This window comes from Sturnira hondurensis, unplaced genomic scaffold (genome assembly GCF_014824575.4).
Source record: "Sturnira hondurensis isolate 20B ecotype Veracruz unplaced genomic scaffold, ASM1482457v3 Scaffold0010428, whole genome shotgun sequence".
Lineage (NCBI taxonomy): Eukaryota > Metazoa > Chordata > Mammalia > Chiroptera > Phyllostomidae > Sturnira > Sturnira hondurensis.
The window spans coordinates 13,304,691-13,320,221 of NW_028083059.1; the positions used below are offsets into that span (position 1 = coordinate 13,304,691).

Sequence of the window (15,531 nt, forward strand, 5' to 3'; positions counted from 1 at the left end):
GAGACAAAGCTTGTCTCTGGTAGCAAACACTGCCTCAGTTTCCTCTCCCTGCCCCCCAAAGCTTGGTTGGAAGTCAATGACGGGTAAGACCCCTCATGGGGGGTGGGGGGGCAACCTAAGCCAGGGAGGCCTTCATGGAAGGACTGGGGCGGTGGGGGGCTGGGGGGGGGCTGCAACAAAGAGCAATGGACTCTCACCCCCACTGGCTTTGACATAGCTGGAGTCCCCATGTTCTCTGGGAGAAGCACTTCCTGGCTCTAATCCCCTTAAGCCTAAATACTTGTTGGGGAGAGGTGCAGCTCCTTGCCTTGCTAGAGAGAGCACGTCCTGGGGAAGAATCTGGCATCACAAAGATTTCTTGATAAACCTGTGAAATCTGCTAAGAGTGCTTTCATTCATATGTTAAGGGTTTCAGCAGGAAACCCTAAATCTCTGTTCCTGACAGACTCTGACTCATACAAAGCCCTGATTTCTTTGAAATAAACAGTAGATAACATTTCAAAGAAATCAGGGCTTTGTATGAGTCAGAGTCTGTATGAGTCTACTGTTTGATCCTTGCCACCTTGTATTCCTGTGTATTACAACCCAATAAAAGGCCCTGGAGGAGAAGGCTTGAGGCCTTTTTCCCCTGAGAAACTGGCCACTGCCCACCTCTCCTCCCCAAGCAGATCACTTCATGTCTCAGTCATATTTACTCTCATCCATGGCACCAGGGGGACTTGTGAGGAAAGTCACCCCCACAATCACTGTCTCCGATGTCACTCTTAACTGTCTGGCAACTCCAATTCTCTGAAGAAATTTGTAGTTCACTGCTGGGTACTTTTTTTTTATTATTGTTAGCAGCATCTTTATTTTTACTAGAGATTACTGGCGATCTATAATTTGACCATCTGTAAACCACTTTCCACTTTTCTTGATTAACACATGAAAACATTTTTTGAACATATGCAACAAGGCAAAAAAGTTTTACAGAATGGTAGTTTCAAACAATTTTAGGATTTCTAGTGGTTAGAAAATAGGAAAATATTTTAAAGACTTCACACTTTTTCCCTTTTCTATAGTAGATTTGATGTGTAATATTTTCATCCTTTTGTGTTTCCTTCCTATAAACAGAAATACACACACTACACACTTAAAATGTATACTTGTTAAAGAAAAAAACAAAGAATGAAGTGTTTTTCAATGAGCGTGATTTATGAGGAAGCAAAATAAAAACATACACTCGGTAATGAACTACAAATTTATTTAAAAGGAATATTCTTGAGTTGCTGAGAAGACATGTAATCATAAAACCATGTAACTTCAGACTTTAAAAATCATCTTATCTAACTGGTTTATTATGTATGAAGAAATCAAGGATCAGAGTTTAAATACTTTCAAAATGAGGTAGTTGCAGTAGTCAGACTGGAAATGAAGAGCAAGAAAAAATACAAGTTTTGTGGTTAAAAAAGAAAAACCAAAAATCTCAGGGGAAAGTCTTCGTAGTTTTGTGTAGTTTTCAGCACATTACTTGTGTGTTGGAGGCGGGGCTCAGTTACTTCATCTTTTACAAATGCATAAAACTTTCTCTCCTAAAGACTGTTGATTGTACCAGAGCTCTTATACCATTATTCAGGAAGATAACTTTGGCTTTGTTCATTTCACAAATGTTTATTGAGCATCTAATATATGTGCTAGGCATTGTCTTTAGCAGACAGGCAAAGGACTAGGAATATACTTACATAAGGCTCTGAAAGAACAGCAGTATTTGCTCCTTTATTTGTATCTCTAGTAAATACTGAATACCTCATCTCTGTGCAAAGCAATGGAAATGCAATGAAAGTGAAAACCATCGCTGCTCTGTTTAAAATCTAGTGGGAAGATTAATAAATTAAAAGTAGCTAAATACTAAGACTGAAACTAACAAGGTGCTCTCATAAATATTATCAATAGGGTGTCCTTGGTCTGAGAGGAAACATCTAACGCACGGGTGGCAAACACATGGCCTGTGGGGCGAATCCAGCCCTCCACCTTGTTTTATCCAGCCCGGGACTTTGTTTCTACCCTGGTTCCTTGTTTCTACCCAGTGGCAGCGCCAAGCTCCTTGCCCCTAGTTAAGGAGTAGTTACATTTATACAGTCCTAAAATTACATTCGGCCCCTTGAAGGCAGCTGCAAGGCTGATGTGGCTCCTGGTGAAAATGAGTCTGACACCCCTGATCTAAACCCAAATCCTCAAAATGTAAATAAAGCAGCCATGCAAAAAGCTGGGGAAAGATTGTTCTAGACTGATGATGTACACGTCCTAAAGAGAAAAAGTGCTTGCCTTACTGAAATTTTCAGTTGCTAACTCCATTTTAATTATAATTTTCTTTCTGGAGTATGTTGTCAGACTACAACAACAAAAAAATCTACAATTTCATATACTTGCCAATAAAAACACATGGATAAGTATAGGATATGTAAATACAAAGACTGTAAATGTATTTATATGTAAATACAAATACAAAGACATTTACTACTGTATATACAGTAGTAAATGCGGAATCAAATGATGTGTGAAAATGAGTGGAACCCAACTTAGCTGGTAATGAAAATCAGACTTTGAAGGTAACACAACACCACTGAAGTTCTGAACATGGAAAATATGATGACTTTAAGGGAATATAATGTCACAAACATATATAAGAAATATTAAAGCAAAAAATAAGTCTAGGTTTATGTACAGTCTAATTACAGCAACAGCTGAAATAGAAAACAATACTGTACATATGCTACATCCAGATATGGCAAGAAACTGAATGCATGAAACAAAGACTAATTCTCAGGCTGAAAGCACAACAGTCATAACAGGAAGGGAAGACGACTGGAGACTGTGGTGTGACAATGAGTTCAAGAAATGGTTGATATAATGGTTATATATACATTTTATACTTAATAATGACCAAATATTTAATATTAATATTGAATAATTATTTTATATTACCCAATCACCTTTCTTTTTTTAAAAAAAGATTTATGTATTTTTAGAGAGAGGGGAAGGGAGAGAGAAAGAGGTACATCAATGTATGAGAGATACATGGACTAGTTGCTTGGACTTGCCCACAACCTAGGCATGTGCCCTGACTGGGAACCGAACCTTTGCTTCTCACCAGCCAGGGCCAACCCAGCAGTTTTAAATAACTACATGAGCAACTTAAGAGGTTTAATTAAAACACCATACAGTGTGCACTGACACTCCTACTCTGTATTTGCATAAACAATACAGAGTAAAGGCATCTTTGCTTTGGCAGTTAAGTGCCAGAAAATGACAACCTTCATATTGAAGATAACCAGTTGAAAAGGATGCATCAAAAACCTACTACATATAAGAGGCAAGTTATCACCAGACTCTCAGACTCTCAACCTGGTTTTAAATCTAGGCTCTGGCATTTGCTCCAAATGCTGGAAAGTTAGTCATTCAACCCTGTTTTTCGTTGTTGTTGTTTTTTTGTAAAAGTACAGTGAGCCCTAGCTGGTGTAGCCCAGTGGATTGAGCGCGGGCCTGTGAACCAGACGATCGCGGTTCGATTCCCAGTCAGGGCACATGCCTGGGTTGCAGGCCAGTCCTGGCAGAGAACCCATGAGAGGCAACCATACATTGATATTGACTGTGATATTTTCTGTGAGCTAGAATGTACCTCAAAATATTAAACCAGAATCTGCAGAATTACTTGTGTTAATTAGAATCAGAGGCCTCGAATTCCCTCTCTCCTTCCCTTCCCCTCTAAAGATAAAGAAATAAAATCTTTTGTCGGGGCCTAAAGACGGCTGAGAGCTTGGCTGATGCAACCCAAACAGGATATTACAGCCAAGCCAGGTGACCCCACCCTTGGGAGCATCCCTGGATCACAAGTACTAACTACCAATCAAGATGCTGATCACGCGCCCACCTACCAACCATCGCTAGGAGCATGCAGTGAGCATGCACAGGACAACCTATTAGAACCACTTCCCCATTTTCCCTGCCCCCTGTATAACAGCCCCGCTCAAAATAAAATTTGCAGCTTGATCAGAATCCTCTGTCTTGCTGTCATTCTTCGCGCCTCTTGTTCCCATCCCTATTCATCCGTTTCAGGTAGACTCGGAACCCCAGCTGACTGTTCCGTGGGACTGAACAATCTTTTATAAAAAAAAATACAATGATATCTACCTCATTTAGCTGTCCACAGGATGAAATGAGTTAATAAATACAAGAGGCACAGAAAAGCAGCCAGCATATTAAGCACCCAAAATTTAGCTTATATATCCTTATGCAAGGCACTGGGGGAAAAGCAGATTGTGAAATAAGTAAGACTCACCAGCTCTAAAAATTTGCCTAGAACTTATCTTACGATCTATGGAAGGAGGCAAAAGTAACTTACATGCAACAATATGAGACAATAAGTGTTAATACGGTTAGTAGAGTAAAAAATGGGAGATGAAAAAGATGAGTGCAAACTCATCCAACTAAATGGATCCAGGAAAAAGGCTTTCCTTAGTTATTAATTTTTTGTTCAGAAAACATTAGATTGTTCAAGTAACACAGTTGGCAGTGGACTGCAGGGGATTCCTTCAATCCTTACATTCATTAATTCAAATATAATTTCACACTTGAAATTCAGGGTATCTAAAAACTGAAAATGAAAACTGCTAACCAAAGAACCTTCACTAGATAACTCAGTAAACGGGAAAATTAAATTTGCCAGTACTGATAACAGAAATTAGGAGGTAACAAATTTGAGGCCTCTGATTCTAATTAACACAAGTAATTCTGCAGATTCTGGTTTAATATTTTGAGGTACATTCTAGCTCACAGCAAATATCACACTCAATTTTAATATGAACACATTTTTACTGAAAGACTACCAGAAAGGTTCAAACTAAAAAAACTAAGCTAAAAAGATTCAATGCACTCTGATACAATTCTTAAATATTCTCCAACTATAAATAAAGCGGTCTGTCAAAATATCCTATATTCTTTATTCATAAAATCTATGACTTAGGTAAAGCCACATAGCTATTTAAAATGTCAATTATATATTTCTTGTTGTTCTGACCATACTAAAGGATATTACCAAACCCAGCTATATGTAGTTCACACCTTAAGACATCTAAACCCAGGGATTGAGGTTTGAATCCAATATAATTTGGCATAAATAACCTAGTAATGAATTACATCTTGCATTTGACTCAGTAACTCACAAACTGTATATGCTCAGTAACTATATGCCAGATAAGGTTGCAGAGCCCAGATACAGAAAACCCTGTTTCTAGCACCGAGGCTGTACTAGCTGCAAACTGGCCACATACAAAGATTACAAATAGGGTTGGGGGTGGGTGTGGGAGGTGAGGTGAGACCACATGGTGTAAAGCAGATCATGTATGGAGGCCTTTCAGAGAAAATGTTCCTATTTTTTAAATTCTTCATCAGAATTAGCAAATATATGATCATTATGAAATAAACACCTTCTTAGGATAGTTTTTGTGAAGGTCTTGGAAAAAGATTTCTAAAAATATTTTGGCTGTCGTAGCTCAGTGAATTGAGTGCGGGCCCACAAACCAGAGGATCCAGGTTCAATCCCCAGTCAGGGCACATGCCTGGGTTGCAGGCCAGTTCCCAGCTGGGAACACATGAGAGGCAACCATACATGGATATTTCTCTCCCTCTCTCCTTCCCTTCCCCTCTAAAGATAAAGAAATAAAATCTCTAAAAATAAATAAAAAAATATTTTCCTTTTCACATTTTTATCACTCTAAAGCATGTTCATTGTTCATCAAATTTTTGTCAAAATAAAATTGATTTTTGTTTTACTTGACAATATTTCACTAGGTTTTGTCTTAAATCTGACATCTTTTGAAAACTACAATTTACAAGTTAATAGCTACCATAAACTAACAAGATTTCCTAGGAATCATTTATAAGATTTAGTACTCCAGATTTGGAAGTCTGGCAAGAGGACAAATTTTCTAAAAATAATTTTAATTTTTAATATAGTAAAACAGTAGTCTGGGGGAAAATAAAACTATTATGGCAGGATTTTAACATGGAGTATAAGAATTCCTGTAAGATTCACAGATGTGCTTTAAAGAAGTCTAAGAACTCACTGAAATATTATGCAACAATTGTAGTATTTTATGCAAACATACTTTTCCTTAGGAGAGGAAACATAGGTCTTATTTTTCAGAAGGTTGATGAACACTTCTCCACAACCCTAAGAACAAGTGAAGAAAAGGGCATCTAAATTTGTGAAAACAGATACTAAGAAAAATGTTAAGGTATGGTTTTCATTCATTTGTATGATGTACTTCACCACAAAAGCCATTTTGTTAAAACAATAGCTAATGTTTCAGATTAGCTATTTTTAAAATTAAACCACTATTCTTTAAATCCTTTTCTGGTGCTATTAAAATTTTTACTGGGACTAAGTAACTAGTAACTAGTCTTCCTTTAGCATAAAAATGTTAACTTTTCTGAAAACCTGAGAACATTTTCCTAACAAGTGTTCACCACTTGCAAGTAGATTTAATAAATTAGAGATGGCTTTTTTCCTACTATTGTTAGTTAATGAGACACATGAAATTTTTTTTGCATTCCAGATACTAATACACTAATATTACTATTACTTTGAGATTTATTTCCCCAAAAAGACACTTGATGTATATCGTATTTTTAGGACTGTAAGATAGACCTAGGTTTTAGAGGAGGAAAATGTGAAAAAAATTTTGAAGCAGAAAATGTGGTACAATATTTAATAACCTGTGACCCTGCTCCACCGCTGCTCCCCACCCCACAGTGAGCCAGGCAAGCTACATTTGAACAGTAAGACACACCCCCTCATTCCTCCCAAATTTGGGGGGTGCATCTTATAGTCTGAAAAATACAGTGGTACCATTATTAGGCCACAGCAAATCAAGTCCAGGGGCTCCTGTGACCTGCCCACCCAATTACTACGATTTATGTGTAGAAAGTTTTATTCTTTACCACTTGCCTCCACAGACTTCCCAAATACCAGCTGAATGTGATAAAGCAAGAGACATAAGGCCGGGGTAGGGATCTCTGCCCTATGCTAAAACAGACAGACAAGGGTGGTAGTAAAAGGAGAGTTCAATCTGCACTATTCTTCTGGGCTTCTTAGAGGCCTGCCCAAGTTTAAGCTTCATGAACAAATTTCTTTCTCCAAACTGGAAGTATCCACTTCCCCTTTAACATTTTTTAGGTAGTCTTAGGGCCCTCCTAGTATATCCCATTCTGACCTTGGACTTCTGAAATTCAGGAAATTTTAAATGAAAGCTCAAATATTCCCCAAATTTTAGTTTGAGGCCTAAGAGTTTCTCCGTATCCCATATAAAACTCAAACTGACAATGTGAAACAAAAATGACCATTAATAAGAATCACTGAAGACAAAGACGTAGACAAAAATCTGGACAATTTTGTACAGATTCTTCTATACAGAATGTAAGCTTCTTTTGCTCATTGTTTCACCCGGTCAGTGAAACATTATGTCCTACAGGTGTGCCCAGCTGTGGGGATTCATAGGATATAAAACATAGCTCCAATTCGTAACAGATTGAGTATATCAGGAAAATTTCAAATGTTTAAGGGTAATTAAAGCAAATATGCGGTTTGCAGCTTTACTTGAGCATTACGTATATTAAAAAATTCCATATCACAGCTAGAAGTAATTTCTGCCCATCCTAAGCATCTGTAGTTATATTTCTGCAGCATTTGACATCAATAACACAAAGAAAATGGATGGAAATAATTTTTAATTTATCCTTTACTTAGGATATTTATCAATTACATGTTATAATGACATTTGCAACTTAAAGAAAATTTGGCTTTAACTCTAAACAATACACTATTCCAATAGCTGAGAAAAGAGATTTCCCTCTTTTTATTAAGTTTTTATTTTAGGACATATCAATTTATACTCCTCATTAGAGGCATGACACTGAAAAAACAAACAGTATTTTCCTCCTGGTTCCACAATTCTTTCCAGTCACTCGAGATGATCACAAGCAGAGTTAAAGGCAGAAAGTTAACAGGTATAATACATCATCATAACATTTCCTGGTTGAATTTTTTCCCAATGGGCATTTGGAAATTAAAATTACAAACTAAATCCAGATCAGCAAGTAGCTGCTGGGTGATGAGAAATTTAAATTTTAAAGCAAGTATGTAATTAATTTGGCAACTTAACCTCAAAACTCAAACCTAGTAAAACAAATCACAGATGAAAAAAATCCTAGTAATTTTGATTTATGATGAGGGAGTATGTTCTTACATTGTAATTTATTTATTTTTTGTTCACCTCATCCAACATCAAGCAAGAGGAAAACAGTAATTCACTTGAAGGTCAGAAATTGGGTACATCTTCTGAAAAATTTCCACAGCGTGTTTCCCTTATACGGTGTTACAATAAACACTCCATAAAACCATTAAAGCCATACACGTAAGGTCTGTCTTGAGCCAGCACTTACCATTGTCTAAATCAGTTCAGGAAGTGTTGCACATGATGATATTTAGCCTGGACTACAGTAGGTAACTTTGAAGTATGTTCTTCAAATTTTAAAACGGCAAAGTAAATTTTTTTATACCTGCTAAGCTATTGGACTTTTTGCATACAAAGTACATGCATAAGAATATCATTCAAGTTTTCTAAAATATTTACTTTAATTTCACATTAAATGTCTCTAATACATGTACTTTAAAAAAACAATATTGTCATTAAGATGTGTTTGTAAAATTATTCAGACTGCTAAAAGAAATTTGAGAAGGGGAAGCCTTACTCCTTTCCCACATGAAAAGCACATCCATTGGCAGAATATTCACTCAGTAAAATAAAATATTACCTGGTTTCTAAGGCACAATGTTTATACCATCTAAAGAAGCATTTATTTGATGAACTGCATTAAGCCCTCAGAACATCTGCTGCAAGTTGTGTAGAAAGAGGCAAGTATTCACATAATATATGTCTGTAGTCAAAAAAGACACTTCATCTAAAATATGTCAATGTAGTACCTGGAAGAATTTCTTTATAGACTGCCATACAGTTCTTACTGTTTTAGAGGGTAACCTAAACTCAGTTCTCTTTTTTCAACAATGTTTCATTTCCACTGCATAAAGCTTGGTCTCCAGTTCCACGACCCAATGCCTACCTTATGTTATGTTGTACTTCACTGGTACCACATAGAGTGATTACATTATAAAAGGCCTCTAGATCACTTGGTTCAAATTTAATAGCTGGTTTCATTAATGCTCCAGGAGCAAGGGAAGCCTCTCCAATAATTCTCAGGTTGATAAATTTGATTTTCCAAGTATTCTCCACAAAAGGGCAGCGGATGAGTCCAAAAATTTGTTCAAAAATGCCCAAGCAAGTGTTCCCTCGGTGGACAGTCCCAGCAACTCCAACCATAACCAGACCATGGGGAGAAGAGGCACATTTCAATCCACGGGAATCAAGGTTGGGACTGAGAAAAAGATATTCTTCCTTCACTAGCGACAGCAGACGAAGGCTCACAATTTCTGCTCCTTGGTAGTCTATCACATTTTGTTCAGAGGTGTTGTAGTAAAACCTAAGCTTGACATCATGCCAGAAGTGCTGTGGTCCCCATTCATCTTGAGGTGGTCCATGAAAAGGATTCTGAGAATTAAGAAGTTCAAAGAACCAGTGACAGAATTCTTTCCCTAATTGGCGAAAATCAACTTTTTCAGTTTTATCTTCTTTCTCCTGCTGATTAAGATAAATACAAAATAAAACCAAGGTTAATTCTCCTATCTCTATTTTTCTATCTAGCCTGTTTCACAAGTGAAATGAACTACATGTAAACTCACTAAAATCACCACCCATAGTAAATTCTCTTTGCAAAAAGGGAAAAATCCTTTTAGAATTTCTAAAATTAAACATCTAAAAATCCAGCTAAGAAATTAAAGTTTAACAAAACCTCTTAAAATATTATCATGTACAGTCAATAATGATTTACATAAGCATCTTCTCTTGATTGTGGCAGTGGTTTTCACAGGTATGAAAAAAATGTCAAAACCTTTCAAATGTATGTTTTAAATGAATATATTTGTGGCATACAAGTCATACCACAATGAAGCTGACAATATCAGTCTTTAAATAGAATCTTCTAATATTGAAATAGGTTGTTTTCTATGATCAGAATGAATTTTACACTACTATTTCTCTCCCTGCCCCAAAGAAAATGTTGTTGTAAATATATACCTGATAGGCCAGATTTTCATTCACCTGTTTATTCCAGAGCATAATACCTCACTTACAGGTTATGAAATCTTATACTTACTGAGCACGTATTATTTAATGTATTGGGCACTATGCTTTGCCCTGAAGTCCTACCTCCTTTTAACTTCACAAGCCTTGTGACCTAGATACTAGCCTTATGCCCATTTCATAGATTTTTTTTTAAAGGCTCAGAAAAGTCAAGTTATTTGCACAAGTTCACATCTAGTATATGGCAGGCACTAATTTGAAGTCACATCTGTCATGATTTCAAAGTTAAGGTTCTTTTCAGTACATTAAGAAAGTCCTTATAAGATTTCTTCCTAATGTGAAGGTAAATATCTCTCACTGTAAAACCTCATTAATTCAAAGTATGCGGTATGTAGTTTAAAAATCTGCAAATGGCATAGAGGTTCATTCAGTCAACATTTACATATTCATACAATATCTAAAATGTACAGTGGGAATATAAACGGTGACAAACAGCCAATGTCAGCCAGAGAAAATTTACATCAGAATTTTTTCTACGTTAAAAAAAAATCAAATGTAATGAGTAAGTTTTCAAAATGAGAAAGGGCTTACAATAGCATTCATTCATTCATTCATTTTTCATTACTTTCAGAGACAGACAGAAACAGCTATGTGAAAAAGACACAAAAATTGGTTGACTCCCATAAGTGCCCAGGACTGGGGATCAAACTTGCAACTAGGCATGTGCCCTGACCAGGAATCAAACCCACAATCTTTCAGCTGTGGGCCAATGCTCCAATCGAGTGACATCCAGGGCAATAGCATTCTTAGTAGAAAAAAATTTACAGAAAACTAGAGGCTAAATTAAAATTAAATTGGTCCGGCAGTCTATCCACCCTCTTTTAAAAATCAAATATGAGCCCTGGCTGGTGTAGCTCAGTGGATTGAGCGTGGGCCTGTGAACCAGATGATCGTGGTTAGATTCCCAGTCAGGGCACATGCCTGGGTTGCAGGCCAGTTCCCAGCAGGGGTCAGTTCCCAGCAGGGGATGCACGAGAAGCAACCATACATTGATGTTTCTCTTCCTCTCTCCTTCCCTTCCCCTCTAAAGGTAAATAAATAAAATATTTTTTAAAAAATCAAATATGATTTGATAAGGAGATAAAAATTTTTTGCCTCACAAATCAGAATAGTATTTTATATACATTACTAAATGTCAGAAACATTGTCCTTTAGATGCTTTACTGGTCTTCCTTTAGAATACACAAGATATGAAGTAAAGCTAAAAGTTATTTAAAAAAATTAACATGTTACCTCAGATCTAGAATTAGGCTAAAGAGTCTGAGACAAAACTATGGTTCAGGTTGTAACTATAAGGTCAACAATTTTACCTGTTGAAAGATTTTAACATCCACAGAGGTCTTAACTGGCTCTGGTGTTTCCTTCAATTTCAGACGTAATTGCTTTTTCCAGTAATCCTTTGCATGCTGGATAAGACTGTGTTTTTCAGTAGCTGGAGGTATAATAACCCCCTGTAATGCCAAGTACTTAAATATGACATCTCGGTGGACTTTTTTACGTTTCAGAAGTTCTTCTACATTTTGACTATATGCTAATATTGCACGAATGGCATCTAGAAGGAAATTGTAAAGATTAAGAGAAAATCATGAGTCACTTGTAAATTTGTCCAAGGTCAGCAGAAATTCTGTTTATACTAGTCATGGCATTTTTCCTTCTACATGAGATGGTTATCATTTTTTAAAAATAGGTAGTGGGTTGTCAGGTTTAGGTTTTTAAAAAAATTTCTGTAGGCTTTAAATTTCCCTACCTAAAATTCCCTCATTTCACTTTTTAGAAGATAAAATGAAATTTTAGCATTTCTTTTATAGTGTGTTTTAAGAAAAAAATTTTATCCAAAAGTAAAAAAAAATATTTCTAGTAAGGCCAATGAACCCAAATTCAGTTAAAATCCATAAAAATGGGTACAATATTTAGGAGTGCAAAAATTTTTAGTTCAATCTCATTCTACACATAATGAAACTTGAGGATTCATGAAGTATTAATAATCATACTTCTAAGAACAGGCAGAACCCTGATTGTACTTTTTTAATTAGAAAATTATATTAAACAATAGTTTGAGATTGTTTTAAACATGTGTGAGGTATACAGAATAGCAATAAAATGAACTCTCAAGCACACAGCACGCAGCTTAAGACAGGAAATAACCTCTTTTAGGCTGTAATTCTACATCCCCCTACTTAATACCATTACCTCCTCCCACCTAAATGTTGTTTACTATTTTCCCTTTTTAAAAAATAGTAGTTGCAGCATAACTATATATCCCTAAACAACATAGTTTCGTATTTTTTGAACACTGTAAATTTCAACCCATCAATAGTCTTCTGTAATCAATTTTCCCCTTCATGCTATTTCTGAATAATGTTATATTCACATTAAACTATGTGAATATACATGGCTCCAGTTAATGCATGTTCACTGTTGAACCGTGTAGTCAATTGTATGACTATATCACAAAGTATCTATCATTCTGTTTATAGAGTTTTATCAGGTGTGTCCAATTACAAACACTATTACTTTCATATGCCTCCCACTGTAGAGGGGCAAGTGGAAGAGCATTACCTATGACCTGGTTAAAAATGTGAAATTTCTGTACCCATGCTAAAAGTACTGAACCAGAATCTTCATTTTAACAAGATCCCTGAGTGATTTCATAGGCACATTCAAGTTTGAGAAGCTCAGTCTAGAACATGTGACTCAGAATTCAGTAAATCTTCCATTTTCGGAAATAACGTCAAACTTGTTTTCCAAAGAGGTAGTTCTAAAAGTTGTTGTACAGGATCACCAAAGCTTGAAGTTTATACATTAAGTTTTTTGCCAATATGGTACATAGGAAAAAAAAAGATTGTATGTTTTAGTTTTCATTTCGCTGCTTTCTAAAGAGGTTGCTTTTTCGTATGTTTACTGATTATTTTTTTCCTCTTCGAGAAATGTTTCTTCAAATCGTGTAACATTTTTGTACTGGGAACTTTATTTGTATTTGCTTTTAGACCCATCAATTAAATCGAGCATTCTGATCTACTATAATTTTAAATTCACTTACTTGGTCTTTAGAGGTGATTAGACTGTAAAATATATAAATACTGAAGAACTACATTAAGCCTAAAACCATTTTGTCTAAATTCATAGGAATTTCTTCTTTTAATGTTTATGGTATGAAGTTTCAGATGAGATTTTTCTTAAATGATAGCAATGTTAATCTGACTTAAGTAGAGAAACACAATTAAAAAAAAGCTGAATCTTAGTATGCCTTTACTAATGCAGGGGGCAGTAATTTTCACATTTAAAATAAAGTCCAGCAAGTTTAAAATAAAACTAGGCAGGTGACATACAACAAGAAACGCTTAAGCTACTCATTTTTATACGGACTCATTAAAATCAGGCTGAATGTTAATAACACTTGAAATCTACACCGAAACGTTTGACTCTGAAAATGGTTTTTCTACTACAAAAAAAATCATCTCAGGAAAAAAATCTAGATCCAAAAAATAAAAAAAAAACCCACATGAATTCAAACCATCTGCTTTTATTACAGTGGTTGTTTCAACTACTGTATTGACACAAATGTTCGAAATCCTCTTCCCAGCTTGAAAATGAGTGAGCAGCGGCTGACACTCTCAGCTGATTGAAACAAAGTGGAATACACCCTGTTCCCGAAACTTTTTTTTAAAGTGACTCTTCACCTACTCTGGTTCCTCGAAACAACAAACACTTGCCTATAATACTCAATGGGTAAAACCCGCGCCCTTTCGATTGCCACAACCTCCCCCAGGGACAATGCGCAGCGAGGCCGCCCGAGGTTGCGTTGTAATTCCAAGACCGCTGAACAGCCGCGCCGACCAAGATTCCCGAAGGTTCCGCCCAAGCGCAGTCCCCGATGGGTTGGGGACAAGGCCTTGCACCTTCTCCATTCACGAGATCCCGTTACCTGGGGTCTGGGGTGCGGCAGCCGGCCTTGGGGAGAGGGTTCTAGCCTTACCCTGGCGGTCCTCGGGCTGCACAAGGCGGTTTGTGATGGTGTCGCATAGGGCCATGATATCATCGTTATCCAGTAGGCCGAGCATGTTACGACAGCCCTCTCTCTCTGGATCGCTGAGCCCCGACATCTCGACCCCCAAGTAGGGGGGTGGGGGGGAGAGGACAACACCAATAAAGTTCCTCCTTTAGGCCCAAGGGGCCGGCGCCTTGGCAACAGGCACCGGAAGTGCCTTTCCTACTGTTCTCAGCCAAAGCGCCTCGGGTATTCCAAATCCTTGGGCGGAAGTAAACGCCAATGTGGTCGATCAGGAAACGCAGTGCTCCAACTTGTCGTTCCGGGCTGGCCGGTACGGAGCGTGGTGCCGCGAATCTTACTTTAGGAAGCACCCGCTTACTCCGAAAACATCGACCTTCCACTAGAAACCTGGTCGTGAAAAGCGAAGCCCTGCATCCTCGGGAGTCCCTCTTCCAAGAATGCCTGGGACGGCTGCGCAGGTGCAGGTGCGTGAAAGCGGGCGTCGACCCCTTAGAATACAGCGAACTCCCGTGATGCCGCGGGGCCGGCCAATGGAGGCACCTCCTCCCGGTCTGCAGGCCCAGCCCCCTGGAGGGCTTGAAAGTACCATGCGGCTGCTTCAAAGTTGGGTGTGCCTATAGTTTGACTCTCTTAAATTGTATAGTAATGTGTTAAAATACTATGGTTTTAACAATACACTATTAAGTTTTTGTTCTTTGGTTTCCCTCCGTCCATCCTATGCCGCGCCTGCCTGCCTGCCTTTCTGCTGACTTCCCTCTCAAGCTGATTGGCTGTTGCTTGCGATCCGATCAGCGCGGGTTTAGTTTTAGGCGGGGCAGTTGTCCCGTAGCAATGTAGTTAGGACGCTGGAAGTCGGAGGCCAGCGTTTTAATATGCCATTTACGAACGGCGTCTGTGGGCGTCCCACAGTTTCCTATCTCGAAGTGAATCTAGAAGAGATACCTACAAAGGTTATTGACAAAGGGGATGCAGAAGGGCAAAGAACACATTAGCTGTTAGTACCCACATTCACGAGAAGGAGACAGTCATGCTGTCCTGGACGAAGTCTGGATTAGGAATCAGATTTAAATTACTTGCCTTATAAGGATTTATAACAAATTCTGAGGCGCTGCTGATTCTGCTGCTCTGGGGACGACTGTAAGAATCACTGCTGGTAGAAGTCTGTAGCCAACTTCATCCTTTGTCTCTGAAAACAATAATCCTCAGGCAAGTCTTGCCCTCTCA

At 37.7% G+C, this 15,531-nt stretch overlaps 1 protein-coding gene and 1 long non-coding RNA gene across 5 annotated transcripts in view; one reads left to right on the top strand and one right to left on the bottom strand.

Annotated features, from left to right (window-relative positions):
- Window positions 1–7,871: 7,871 nt before the first annotated feature.
- On the bottom strand, window positions 7,872–14,836 carry CUNH3orf38 (chromosome unknown C3orf38 homolog). Of its 4 annotated transcripts, none has more exons than XM_037059009.1 (3): window positions 14,221–14,836; window positions 11,606–11,847; window positions 7,872–9,731 (listed from the first exon to the last, which is right to left on the bottom strand). In XM_037059009.1, the coding sequence occupies exons 1-3, from the start codon at window positions 14,396–14,398 to the stop codon at window positions 9,156–9,158; spliced, it is 996 nt and encodes a 331-aa protein (XP_036914904.1). In that variant the 5' UTR covers window positions 14,399–14,836; the 3' UTR covers window positions 7,872–9,155. The 4 variants fall into 4 exon arrangements, with proteins under 4 accessions (XP_036914904.1, XP_036914906.1, XP_036914903.1 ...); XM_037059011.1 differs by having other exon boundaries at window positions 14,272–14,826; XM_037059008.1 differs by having other exon boundaries at window positions 7,872–9,734; window positions 14,221–14,825.
- The window catches only part of LOC118995864 (uncharacterized), a 38,076-nt gene continuing 37,233 nt past the window's right edge, over window positions 14,689–15,531 (top strand). Inside the window, exon 1 of the long non-coding RNA XR_005068368.1 lies at window positions 14,689–14,771. This is a non-coding gene — a long non-coding RNA (uncharacterized LOC118995864). The remainder of the gene's footprint in view (window positions 14,772–15,531) is intronic.

What these genes read in the sequence shown, in the direction of transcription:
- CUNH3orf38 (XM_037059008.1), bottom strand. Translation starts at nt 14,398, where the DNA reads ATGTCGGGGCTCAGCGATCCAGAGAGAGAGGGCTGTCGTAACATGCTC. An exon ending in TGCCGCACCCCAGACCCCAG is followed by an intron (nt 11,848 to 14,220) that starts GTAACGGGATCT and finishes ATTTCCTTCTAG; the next exon opens with ATGCCATTCGTGCAATATTA. An exon ending in ATGTTAAAATCTTTCAACAG is followed by an intron (nt 9,735 to 11,605) that starts GTAAAATTGTTG and finishes TATCTTAATCAG; the next exon opens with CAGGAGAAAGAAGATAAAAC.